Source organism: Gouania willdenowi, unplaced genomic scaffold, assembly GCF_900634775.1.
Source record: "Gouania willdenowi unplaced genomic scaffold, fGouWil2.1 scaffold_82_arrow_ctg1, whole genome shotgun sequence".
Classification (NCBI taxonomy): domain Eukaryota; kingdom Metazoa; phylum Chordata; class Actinopteri; order Blenniiformes; family Gobiesocidae; genus Gouania; species Gouania willdenowi.
This window is the reverse complement of record NW_021145248.1, coordinates 201,434-214,919: the sequence shown is the minus strand read 5'-3', so window position 1 is coordinate 214,919 and position 13,486 is coordinate 201,434. Positions and strand designations below refer to the sequence as shown.

Below are 13,486 nucleotides of genomic sequence, written 5' to 3'. Positions count from 1 at the left end.
GAGAGAGAGTGGGAATGAGGTGGTTGGCTTTGGGGTTGGTCTTGTAGTCCACCTCCACCAAGGGATGGGCTGCATCGGATGTGAGGGTCCCTGGGTTGGGGTCAATTTACATTTTTCAGTTATTTACATTTTCATTTACCCATTGTCAATTAACAAGCAATTATGATTACAATGACCAATTTTTCAAATACATTTCAATTACAATTTTTTAAACCTTAAGTCCAATTACAATTACATATTCAATCACAAAAGTTCATATACAATTAATCACTGACACTGTAATAAATAACCTAAATGAAGTTAACCTTCCTCTTGTGTTAGCTTTCTGTTAGCATCTCTTATGATAACTGGTCCTAAATCAGCTGTAAAATACACTAAAAACAAATATATATCATGTAATTTATTTCATATCTATTGGTTACCTTGTTAGGCTTCCTAATCAATGAAAATATAAGTTTTTTAATATTTTTGGTGTGTGCGTCTGAGCATTTATTTTTATCAGTATAACACTCAGTTTCATTTTTGTTCAAACGATAAAATGTGAGAAAGCTTGAAATGAAACATGTTTTAATAACTGTTAACTACATATGTGTAGAACCGAACATAGAACTCTAACATGGATCCATGTGTTCAATTTTAATTGTCGTTTTGTGTACTTTTTGTATAAATGTTATTTTTTTGTTTTTGTTACTATTTTTGTTATAAATACCACACACACACACACACACACACAACCTTTCTTGCATTATAGATTGATAATAAAAAAGATAATAAAGTCTGTGTCCTCAGTCTGTCCTTCATTGTATCATTTTTCAGGGTGAGCTGTGTTGGTTTGATATTATTATCCTTAACTTTCAGTGAAAAAGTAAAAAAAAAGAATTTTCAGTCCCAGGGAGCAAAATATGATGAAAACGAATATATAAACAAAGTTCACAAAAATGTATAGCAAAAGACAAATGAAAATACTGAACAAAATATGAATTAAAAATCAAAAAAGAAATACAAACTTAAAACATATTTCACATATAATACAATATATACATATTACAAAGATTCTTACGTGGTTTGTTATAGGACAGTCAGTGTTGGTGGTGGTGGATGGTCATAGGTAGATGTGAAGAAGCCCTCACTCAGACCAAAGCCTTGATCCAGGGCTTGGGGTACGGTCTCTGTCCCCACTGTGACCTCCACCAATGGCTGCACCTCTCCTACCTCTGACTGCTCAGAGAATAACAGGTCCATGTAGCCATAGGACAGCTGGTGGTTCATGGTATCTTCTCCTCCTCCCCACCACCTTTCCTGCTCTCCTGTTGGTTGCTGCATCCCCTCCATCTCACATTCCTGGACCCTAACAGCAGAGGTGAGGTCCAAATCCTCCAAGGTGTTACAATTCCCACCGAAAACTTCAAGACACGCTGCTGCAAGAATGTCAAGATCAAGCAGTGTCTCTGTAGACCTCGTGGTCCCTCTACTGTCCGTAGGCGACAGGGTCTTCTGTTCAGGACTCATATCTTCATTAACAGAAGAAGTGCTTGCAGTGTCCTGATAGCCCTGAAAACATTTCCTTTGTCTGAAAAGTCTGTTGACACACATGTCTGAGTGATCTGGGTTGATTTGCCAGAATCCTCCTCTGCCGGGCTCGTCTTTCTGTCGAGGGACCTTCTTGAACCTCTTGTTGAGGGACAAGGTGTGACGAATAGAGTTCTGTAACAAAGACACAATAAAAGCAATATTTATTACAAAACCATTGAGCAAAGATGAGTAAGTGATGATAAATGAAGGGAGATGGATAGTCATAAATAATAAAAGTGGGTGTCACTTACCTGCCAGGTGGGCTCTGCGTGTCTGTAGTAGCAGAAGTTCTCTTTGGATCCACTTATAGATGGTGGACAAAGTGACTTTGGGCTGTTTCGCTGGCCTGCATGGCCAGTAGATGAGAGAGGAGTGGAATGAGGTGGTTTGCTTTGGGTTGGTCTTGTAGTCCACCTCCACCAGAGGGATGGGCTGCATCTGGATGTGAGGGTACCTGGGTTGGAGTCAATTACATTTTTCAGTTATAATTACATTTTCAATTACCCATTGTCAATTAACAATACAATTATGATTAAAATGACCAGCATTTTTTCAAATTACATTTCAATAACAATTTTTTTAAACCTCAAAGTCAATTACAATTACATATTCAATTACTAAAGTTCATTTACAATTAATCACTGACACTGTAATAAATAACCTAAATTAAGTTAACCTTCCTCTTGTGTTAGCTTTCTGTTAGCATCTCTTATGATAACTGGTCCTAAATCAGCTGAAAAATACACTAAAAACAAATATTTATCATGTAATTTATTTCATATCTATTGGTTACCTTGTTAGGCTTCCTAATCAATGAAAATATAGGTTTTTTAATATTTTTGGTGTGTGTGTCTGAGCATTTTTTATATCAGTATAACACTCAGTTTCATTTTTGTTTCAAATGATAAAATGTGAGAAAGCTTGAAATGAAACATGATTTAATAACTATTAACTACATATGTGTAGAACTGAACTTAGAACTCTAACATGGATCCATGTGTTAAATTATAATTGACAATTTTTATTGGATTTTTATGGCAATTACAATTACAAAGTCAAGTATCTAAACTCAATAAAAAATGACTTATGATTACGACATTAAAACTACAATTACAATTATAATTACGCCATAATTGTAATTAATCATCCATTAAGCAATTGCAACTATAATTGACCCCAACCCTGGTACCTGGAGAACAGGGGACCAACGGTGGAGTCACTGCCGAGGTACTGAGGCATCCCGGTGGCTGCGGTGTGTCCTGCGGCGGGGCTGGACGGAGAGTCGGTGTCAAAGCTTTCATGGAAGAGCTGCTCCTGACATTGATCTTGTTGTTGCTGCTGCCTCTGTTGCTGTTGCTGCTGACATTGCCCTTCTTGTTGCTGCTGATACTGTTGTTGACATTGATCTTGTTGTTGCAGCTGATGCTGTAGTTGCTGCTGAATTTGCTGTTGACACTGCTCTTTTTGTTGTTGTCGCCGTTGTTGCTGCTGACGTTGCCCTTGTTGTTGTTGTTGTTGTTGCTGCCGATGTCGTTGTTGTCCTTGGTGCTAGGAAAAAAAACAGAGAACAGCTGATGAGTCTTCTGATTCTACTGCAGGCTTGTTTCTAGGTGAGTCTCTATGATAGAATCCAACATGAACTAAAGTCATTCCCATTGTTAAAGGTCATCTTAGATGCTGATATGTGCATTTCAAACAATTTATGGAGAGCACAGACACAAAATGAAGTTATACTGATGCAAACCTCAATACTCTTAGACTGGGACATTAAACACATCTGAGATTAAACCTTGTTATCCGAGAGTGTGTCTGTGTCTGCACATCACATTAAGGTACACCTCATTTTTGTTTTAGAGCATTGATTGATTATCATTAGTATTGATTAAGGTATCGACAATATCCAAGCCATAAGTGAGGGATATTATTCCCGGCAGGTTATTCTCTTATATTGTGACAAAACTTTAATTTAATTCAGGGAACCCTTGTGAAATAATTTAATGAAAATTGCACAGTTTGAGAAAAACTGTGAGTTCTGAATTTGCAATTAAAAATGACTTCCGTCATGTGATCTAAGCATGAAAAGACTAGAGTTTCTTTGAAATATTTGGAGAAGATGAGATATCAATTTCTTTTTTTCCAAGGGGATGAATTGGATGCTCTAAAGTTTAGTTTGACACGTGTTTTAGACTAAAACACATCTGAGATTAAACCTGTGTTCAGAGTGTGTCTGTGTCTGCACATCAGTTTAGATACACATTATTCTTGTTTTATAAGATTAAGATTAAAGATTAAGATTAAATTTAAGATTAAGATTAAATCGGGGCTTTCGCCTTTAATTGGTCATGTAATGTTGTTACATACATGGAATTTGTCCTCTGCATTTAACCCATCCCTGAGGAGCAGTGGTAACTGGTGACTTGATTTCACATTTGTGGAAAAACTATTTTGAAATAAAATCAACATAAAATGAAATGATGTTTTGAGTAATGATACTTACCGTTAGTATGTTAGTAATGTTTGTTATACAATCCCATCAGTAGGAGGGTGGAGGCAGACGTGGAGCTTTGGTTCGTGATTTCTTACTCTTTGTCCCCTAAAAACAGACACGTGACAATTCTAGTCAGCTGATAAAACACTTCCACAGTCATGATGTCATCACCTCTAAGGTTGATGGGTAAACATTTCTGTGCAGTAGACTTACGTAATTCACTTTGTTGCTCCAGCCTGGGTTATTGAGAGCGTGTATATGAGCTTCCACTTGGGCTTCAGCTTGGAAGATCTGCCTTTTGTCTTCTGCCAAAGACTTCCACTGTGGATGAACAATAACAAAGTGTCAAACACACACACACACACACCAAAGACAAAAATGTGAAGATCACAGATCATTCATCGAGGAACAAACAAACTTACGCGTTCAGAAAGAACTCGATTGACTGCAGCACTGTTCTTAATGCCGAGCTCTTCCTGGACTGTCTTCCTCTCGCTTTTTAAGAACAGCATAAATGCGTTGGGAGGTTTCTTTACATACGTCCCCTTATCCTTCTCGTGTTTTCTTTTCCTGAAGGAACAAAACACAAACAGTGAGCAGGGCAGGGAAACAGTAGCTGAGAGTAGTAGAGAGAGAGAGCAGGGAGACACTCTGATCTAGAGTTACTCAGGAAAAAAGACAATTAAAACAACTCAAGGACACTTACTTTGGAACTGGGACGGGTTCCAGGGCCTCTGGTGGCATGATAGCCAATAACTCATCCAACTCATCTCTACAAAGATAAAAACATAAACAGGCGGGATGAGAAATCATGTCACAAACATGTGGACCAACGTCTGTGATGGATCAGGTGTGTTTGTTTGCTTTGCTTACCGTTCTTCAAAAGAAGGAAAACACTCAGGTGGGAAGAATGGACTGCTGTAAAACTGGAGACACAAAAACATGAATATTAGACACCAGTTGCATTTTTCAATTACAATTACATCCTCAATAATAAATGTTCAAGTACAGCTATATTATGATTACGATGACCTGCATTTTTCCAATTACAATTCAAATTAGAAATATAATTTTCCCTCTGAAAGTCAATTACAATTACGTTGTCAATTTCTCATAAACCTCATAAAACGTGACCTTCCTCTTATGTTAGCTTTCTGTTAGTACCATGATAACGGGTCAGTTGTCTCCCACATCTTAAATCAGCTATAAAATACACTAAAAATTATTATCTATCATCCAATTTGTTTTTCATCTCTTGGTTACTTTGATAGAATTCCTAATTAATGAAAAAAAATGATATTCATGTTCTTGGTGTGGGCGTCTGAGCCTCTTTTCTGTCAGTATACCCCTTAATTATTAATTTTTCCTTCAAATATTAAAATTGTCTGAACAGTAAAAAAAAGGCCATATTTTTCCATTTTTATGCTTTACTATATACAGCCATATCTCTGAAAGTGGGTGTTCTTCCACATTTTATTTATTTATTTTTATTTTTTACACCTTACTGGATTCTAACTCCAGTTTAAGTGAGTTCATCAAACTTGAACTAGGTGTTAGGTTCTTACGATAGCCTTAAACCTTAAAGCCTTAAAGCCTGTCTGTTCTTAATGGATGAACAAATGTATGCTGTGATGTTGCCCACATTGGCACCATGTGTTTCAGTGATTCTTACTTTGAGGTCTGTTAATGGTGGAGGAGGACATCTACAAACATGAGTAGATGATGTCAGAGGGTAAGTCGCCCAGTGCACCAGTCCTGCAACCTCTGGATAGACCTGCACAATATCGGTGATCTCAGGTAGGAGATGCTTCAACTCCTCCTCCTCCTCCTTCACCAAAGGTTCCATCACCATGGATAATGGTGTCCTGTGATACAAAGAAATAAACAATAATAAATAAGATACAGACACACACACACACACAATACACAAAATTACTCCCAAAACACAAATCAACAATAAAATGCCCCAAAAAAAAAAATCAAAAATGACTTAAAGACACAACAACTACTTAAATGAACAAAATGACTCTGGAAACAACAAAAACATTATAGAATAGCTACAAAGACACACAAACTGTCAACAAAGTGACACAAAATGACAGGAAAATACAAAAAACAACAATAAAGATACAGAAAGTGACCCCAAAAACGCACAAATCAACAACAATACATACAATACATGACAAAAATGCAGAAAAAGACAGAACATTACACAATATTACAATAAGAACCCCCCAAAAAATAACAAAAACACACATAATGACTCCAAAACCACACAAAATTACCCATATCTTGCGAAATTATTTGAATTCCAATTTTATGCAAATGAAATAATAATAGGTCGCACAAAACACTTGAAAATTGCTCTTCTATAACATACTTAGCCAAAAAATTTAAATAAAAATACAATGGTTACAAAAAAGTGTTAGAACATCATTAAAAATAAGTCATTTTTGTGTAAATAGTGGTGTCCCACACTGCTATCAGCTGTATATCATGTGAATTAGTAGTTATATCTGTAATTATGTTGCTATTATTATCATACGTTGTGATAAATGACCTCCACATGTACTATGCTGCCGCCTGGTGGAATATAGTAGGAACTACTTTCCGGTCAAATAAAGCCTAATAAAACTTCTACTTACCTCATTTTGAGAGCAGGGGTTGTTAATATGTGAATTCCTTGTTGATAATGTCGAGAAAGGGTCGCTGACGATTCCTGACAGAGTTTTCCTTGCAGACTGCACAGCGCACTGCAGATACAACTGCTGGAAAACAGTTTGTTTTCTTTCTAACCGCTTATATAGGGTGAGAGATGGAAAACGTGAATTTAAATAATGCTCTTTTTTTTTTTAAAGTTACGTATTTGTTTTTGTCTCGTGTGGATGACGTAGTGGTTCCCAACCTTTATTGGGTTGTATCCCCATTCTGATATCACACATTTCTGGTGACCCCAGAGCAGGGCCAGCTTTAGGCCATGCATGAATAAAAATAAAATAAAATTTAAAAAAAAAAAAAAAAAAAATGAATAAAAATAGGTCAAGTTTTTTTCTTTTTTTTAAGTCAATACACAGTGTGTACACATTATTATTTATTTTAAATATCAAGACAAAACAATGCAATCATGCAAAACACCACATCATCGGGAAATATATATATATATATATAACCTATTTTGAAATGTAGAATAATGCACTATAATACAATATAATACTTACAGATATAGTGCAAATGTCTCGAGGGAACAATAAAAAAAATGGTGCAAAATCCATAATCTGCAAAACACTACAATCAAAAGTTAAAATAAAATCTAAAAGTTTCAGTAGAAGGAACTTTCTATGTTCCTGTTTGGTTTTACTAATCAGCAACACATTTCTTAAAATAAAAAAAACACAATGTGCAAACGACATGATAGAATGATATAGAATAGAACAAGAATTAAAGTAAAATAAAAAATAAATATGGGCAGAAGATTAGCAGGTACAGTTATAGATTTGTTCCATTTATTCATAACATCAGCATTAAAACTACCTACAAAAAAGTTTACAAGTAGAGGCTTTGATTTGGCTCGATATTATATGGATTATGTCTGCAAAAAGTGCCCACATGTACACAAATCATAACCAAACACTCGCCTATGGAGCATTTGTGGGAAAAAGTGAATTTCAGGTTTTGTACAGTCACCATGCAATAACCAAACACAGAATACAGCAAGTCCTACAATATACACAATGATTAAATTGGGCCAAAAACACGGAAAGAATCAATACCTGATGTGAACCATTTACACCGTTTGCACATCCACAAACATGATCCTGTAAAAAAATGAAATAAAACATCTTCTAATTTGCCTTCATGTTTTTTTTTTTTTTTTGATAATAATTTAAAAAAACATTCATTTTGATCTTGGTCTGATTATTTCTTGAGAAAGAATTGTGATTTTACAATTATTTTCTCTATAATTAATTTCACATTACCATGATTTTTAAAATGTACTCCTGAATCTGAAATAAAAGATGATGATGATGATGAATAACTAAAATCACATTAATAATCTCATTTTCAATCAAACATAAATCACACCTGCTGTCTAAAAGATAAATACATACTACATATTATGCACTTCTCTCAGAGAAAACCTGCATAAAGGATAAAGGAAGTAAATAAATATAAATATTATGGATGCACCGAAATGTAAATTATTAGATCCTTTAAAAAAGTTTACACTGTAATGACAATTTTTGGCTACTTTCTTTTGGACGTCAGATGATGAACAATTAAGCCTAGAATGTAAAACATGTATAAAACATCCCTTTAATTCACCCCAAAGAAGATTTATTTGGGTTGAGGTCAAGATTCTATAAAGAGGAAAGAGCCGACTCCAAACACAAAGTTGGGGATGTAAAATTGTCCAAATTGTTTAATGCTCAAGCGTAAAAGAACTCAGCGGCAGAGCAAAACAAAAAAGCTGTTATATGTGTAAGTGGTCTGTATGCCTACGTAATAGAATTTGTGTTTCCTACCATGGAAGTGTTTGGAACACCTGCAGATTAATCGATTGAATGCATGCATTCAATCGATTAATCTGAGTGAATCAATACTTTAGGTCTTTTTCAACTTTATTCAATCACAATTCATGATGAAAGTGAGATTCAAATAAAAATGATAATACAGTCATTTGCATTTCTTGGGTTTTTATTTACATCTAATAACAAATGGGAGTTTATTCTGAATTTTAAAACAACCTTAATGAACACTTTTTACAATATAAATGATTACAAAGGTTGCGCATGCTGACGTCACTTGTGTAGAAGCTAAATGCTTGTATGACTTAATGAAATGACTGAATATTTACTTCAGTTTTAGGCCTGTACATTATTATTTATTGTATACATGAATGTGTCAAATTACATGGAAAACCAAATATGAATGAATAAATGAATAAACGTGATAAAATAAAAAAGTTAAAATTTTAATACAAATAAACAAATATAAGTGGGAAAAATACAAATGTTAATGTGCCAATCCACTCCATCAGCAATCAAACAGACCTTTCTGGACAGTGCGGACTTCCTCCACATGCTCTTCAAATTCCATGCCCACCTGACGGACAACACTGCTGTTGTTCTGGCCCATCTCAGCAGCCAGGAAAGGGCATTTGGAAGCAAGTGCCTGCCCTGATGGTGGCATTGGATGACCAGAAGGTAGCTCAGAGATTGCCTCCTCCATAGGTGCTACAGGTGTGCAAAGTAAAATGTTATGATGAGAACTTAAGGGATATTTTTTTCTGCCCATGACATAGAACAAAATGCTATTTCTTCACACTCACCTTTATTGACAGACGCATTCTCTGGAACCTTGTAAGAAGAGGAGGAGCAGAGGGCCCGTGCCATCGTAGGGGCCATGGGTTTTGCAGCCAGTTCCATCATGATTGGGCATCGCTGGGCATACCCGACCAGAACTTTTCTGGACTGCTGGAAGAAGGCCTGGGGTGCACGAGCCAAATATGGACAGCGACGCATAATCACATCCATCATTTACAAGTTGATTGTCCAGATACCTGCCTCGAAGAAAACAAAAACAGAGATGAGACATGTCACCAAACTGTGTCATGTGAACAGGTCTGATAAACCCAAAAATGTATTGCTAGAAATTACTTAATAATTTAATTACTTAGTAATTTGATATATAAAGACTAAAATAACTATCATTTATGATTTTAACCTGTAATTTGTGATTAAAAAAAATAGCAATCAGAGTGAAAAAAGTGAGAAAGTCACCAGGCTGCAAAATAGGGTTTGCAAATGTACAAGCATGTAAATGCTGAGTTAACATCAGGACAAAGTTTGAATTTGAAATGTAAAATGTAAACATTTAAACAAATGTAAATGTAGACTAGTTAAAGGTGCATTTATACTTTTTGGTTTTTGTACTTTACGCACACACATTAGATACTCTGACTTTATATTTTATGATGAGTGCCATGAGAGGACATTGCATTTGGTGTTGTAAAAATAAAATAAAATTGAACCGGATAAAATAAAAGGAAAATTTTCCGCACAGTGGATGGAAACCATAGCACTTGAATAAAAACCCTGTACACACTGAGGAAGAAATACAAACACAACCTGGACTCAAACTCACAACCTTCTCACTGTGAGGCAGCAATACATCACATTAGTCAATCTCAGAAATCCCATTTATGACACAAATCTAGTAATGACCATGTAATAAGGATTAGTACGGAAGCGTAGAGCTGCCACAGTTGAAAATATTTTTTGATCACTATATTGTGCGAACAATATACTTATATTGTGCGAACAATATACTTATATTGTGCGAACAATATACTTATATTGTACGAACGTGATATAATAATGTCCAGATGGTGGACATTTAACCGGAAGTAAGAGCAAACGAAGGAAGAAAACATGGATTCTCCACTGTTGCGGTTCCTGTGCAAACGAGGTGTGCCTGAGGAGTGCCTTTCCCGCATGGAGGAGGAACATGTAAGTTTAAAGTTCATTTTCTTCTTTTTCCATGGGTCAAGTGTTTTAAGGCAACGAGGGAAGGAGGTGGGTGCGCGCGCATTCGGACCTCGTAGAGTGAGAGTGTGCGCCGGCCCGTATTATACTTCTCAGGTCATCATCCATCCATTTTCTGAACAGCTTGCTCGTTTCTCCAGCTGTCATCGGGCTCTATGCTGGGCGTAGGTACACCTTACAAAGCGCCAGTCCTTCACATGGCTACCAACCAGACACAGAGAAACGGACAACACTCACACTCCCATTCATTACAGGCAACATAGGGACTCTAGTTATCCTGACAGTATGTTTTTGTATTGTCAGAGGGAACCACATTCTTGGGGTAACCAACGTAAGCACAGGGAGAACATGCAAACTCCATACAGCAAGGACCTAAGTGCCTATAATTGGTCAGAATCAATGAAAGTCTTTTTCTTCCCACAAGCCATGTAGCCTTTTGCTTTTGATATTTAACGGCAACACTTACTTATTATGCACTGTTAATTTTATTATATTTTTGTGTATTTTAACTTTGTTTTTAATAACTTTGATTAATTTATGTAACAAAACCATTATAATTACCATCTACTTCTTGGTCTCATTATCAAAGCGACAGACGTCTTCTGTTTCCACACTCCTCTCCCATTGATGGAACTTACCAACATACACCAGGTCCATGATTATTTTTATTAGGATGTTATTTCAATCCAATTTACAAATTTGGACAAAGTGCACAAGATGAACAGGTCCACAGTTTGAAAAATCAGGAAAAACTAAATTTTCAGCTCGCTCGTGTGCAGCATTAGCTTTGGCAGCTAACTCTGTCTTTCTGCCTTAGAGACCAATACACGTTTTAAACGCAAAACATCTTTCAATGAATCAACGCTCCAACAGTTAAAATGATCTAAATCTCTGTCAGACTCACTGTCAGCAAAGGTGAGTTTATACCTCTCGACCTTTGAACGCATGCACGGGAACTGAATGTTCCGAGAGTGTGAAAAAGCTTATTGTGTAGCAGAGTGCTGTGTTGTTTGTTGCAGGATGTTGCATTAGGTATCAAGCTTGTTTGTTAGTTTGCATATAATTTTCTGTCTCTCTACAGATTGACGCTACAGTTATTGACTGTATGGATGATGGCACACTCTCCGGTTACATCCCAACCTATGGAGATAGAATAGCAGCAAGACGCTTCTGTTTGGAAAGCAAAGATACAAATACAAAAGAATCCAAAAAAAAATTCACTGCTTGAAAAACTAAAGAAGAAGATGGGCATTGATAATGATGATAAATGTTTGAAAGGAGACGAGACATCGGCACCAAAGCGAAAAAGACAATATGCAAAATGCAACAAATGGGCTGAAAAAAAGACCAGAAGAATTGAGTTGGGGTGGATTCATGAAGGCAAACAAGTGAGGAAACGCAGGGGAGGAGGAACAAGGATGCTTGATGTGCCAAAAGAATCCAAAAAATTGGATCTTATTAATTTTTCCAAAGACCTTTTCTTCCCAAATGGAAAATGTAAATTTGGAAAATTTGAGTCATTTACTCATGACATATTAGATTTCCAGGAAGAAGCTGTGTTGGATGATAATATCACAGTTGGGCAACTGTACTCTGCACTAAGATTGGGGATGCTAAGATTTTACTTGTGCACTAAAAGCCAGATCCAAACAGATAATGAGGAAAGCGATGAGGGGAAATCTGATGAGAATAATATGGAAATGAGAGATACATATACAAATGACCAAGTCAATGACACCATTGTCATTCTATCATCAGATTATGAGATTGATGCAGACACACTCTCCAGTACATCTGAGGTGACTTTTGGTCCAGTCCTTGGAGAGGCCGTGGCTGGTCAACTTGATGACACGTTGGTATATCAGCCTCACGTGCTATTTGAAGGAAATGGGTTAGGTTTCCCATCCTTTGATCTTCCTTCTACAAGCACAGCACACATCACTTCAGCAGCAGGTGATGAAGCAAGCATCAATACAGCTTCATATGAAATAGTTTGTGTAACTATAAAACTACACAGGATTAATCTTCTTGAGGAGATGATAAAGCAGTTCAACGACCCATCACAAACTCTGAAATACAGTTTCATAGATGAAAGGGGACTGATGCAGATGGTGTCTCAAGAGATGTGTATGCTGCATTTTGGACTGAGTTTATGGACCGCACAGCTGAAGGAGAAGAAGTGAGGGTCCCATCATTGACTAATAAATGGAAGAAAGAGGAGTGGAAAGCCATCGGCCGGATCCTACTTAAAGGATTTAAGGACCACGGATATTTTCCTTGTCGCTTTGCCCCTGCTTTCTCAGTTGCTCTCATTTTTGGGGAGAATGAAGTCTCAGATGACATGCTGTTGGAAAGCTTTCTTCTGTACATTAGTCAGTCAGACAGGGATCTTCTGACCACTGCCTTAAAAGAGAACCTTCTAGATGAGGATGGAGATGAACTAATTGATCTTCGGGATCGCTTGAATGTAACAATTATTCCCACACGAGAAAATTTAAAAACAATTCTTGTAAGTGCAGCCCACAAACACCTGATCCAAAAACCAAGATATGCTGCAGAACACACGTATGTCCTTCACTGCCAGCTACATTTTAAAGGAATCCTTTTTGAGCCCACAAAATGTATGAGGAAAAAAAGCCAACCACAAGAAAGTTTTTGAAGTTACTGGATGCATCTCCTACAACTCAAGCAGAGAATCAGAGCTTTCGTTTTTTGCAGCAGTACATCAGAGGACTGGACGATGCAGGTCTCAGAAGAATGTTAAGATTTGTCACAGGATCAGATGTTATCTGTGTTAAAAAAAATTGAGGTGTTGTTTACACCAGTAGAAGGACTAGCAAGGAGACCTGTTGCTCATACTTGTGGGCCAACTCTGGAGCTG

General features: G+C 36.6%; 2 protein-coding genes across 3 annotated transcripts; both read right to left on the bottom strand.

Annotated features, from left to right (window-relative positions):
- Window positions 1-1,065: 1,065 nt before the first annotated feature.
- LOC114460858 (forkhead box protein J1-B-like) lies at window positions 1,066-2,811 on the bottom strand. Its single transcript, XM_028442723.1, has 3 exons — window positions 2,754-2,811; window positions 1,824-1,918; window positions 1,066-1,704 (listed from the first exon to the last, which is right to left on the bottom strand). Exons 1-3 carry the CDS (start codon window positions 2,809-2,811, stop codon window positions 1,069-1,071), a joined length of 789 nt encoding a protein of 262 aa, XP_028298524.1. The 3' UTR covers window positions 1,066-1,068.
- LOC114460866 (transcription factor 7-like 2) lies at window positions 1,966-9,702 on the bottom strand. 2 transcript variants are annotated; one of them, XM_028442739.1, is made up of 11 exons: window positions 9,390-9,702; window positions 9,164-9,294; window positions 6,706-6,825; window positions 5,733-5,925; window positions 4,934-4,986; window positions 4,767-4,832; window positions 4,483-4,630; window positions 4,274-4,381; window positions 4,070-4,165; window positions 2,762-3,120; window positions 1,966-2,026 (listed from the first exon to the last, which is right to left on the bottom strand). In XM_028442739.1, exons 1-9 carry the CDS (start codon window positions 9,405-9,407, stop codon window positions 4,106-4,108), a joined length of 897 nt encoding a protein of 298 aa, XP_028298540.1. In that variant the 5' UTR covers window positions 9,408-9,702; the 3' UTR covers window positions 1,966-2,026; window positions 2,762-3,120; window positions 4,070-4,105. The 2 variants fall into 2 exon arrangements, with proteins under 2 accessions (XP_028298540.1, XP_028298541.1); XM_028442740.1 differs by lacking the exons at window positions 9,164-9,294; window positions 9,390-9,702 and adding an exon at window positions 6,966-7,021 and having other exon boundaries at window positions 6,706-6,858.
- Window positions 9,703-13,486: the final 3,784 nt, after the last annotated feature.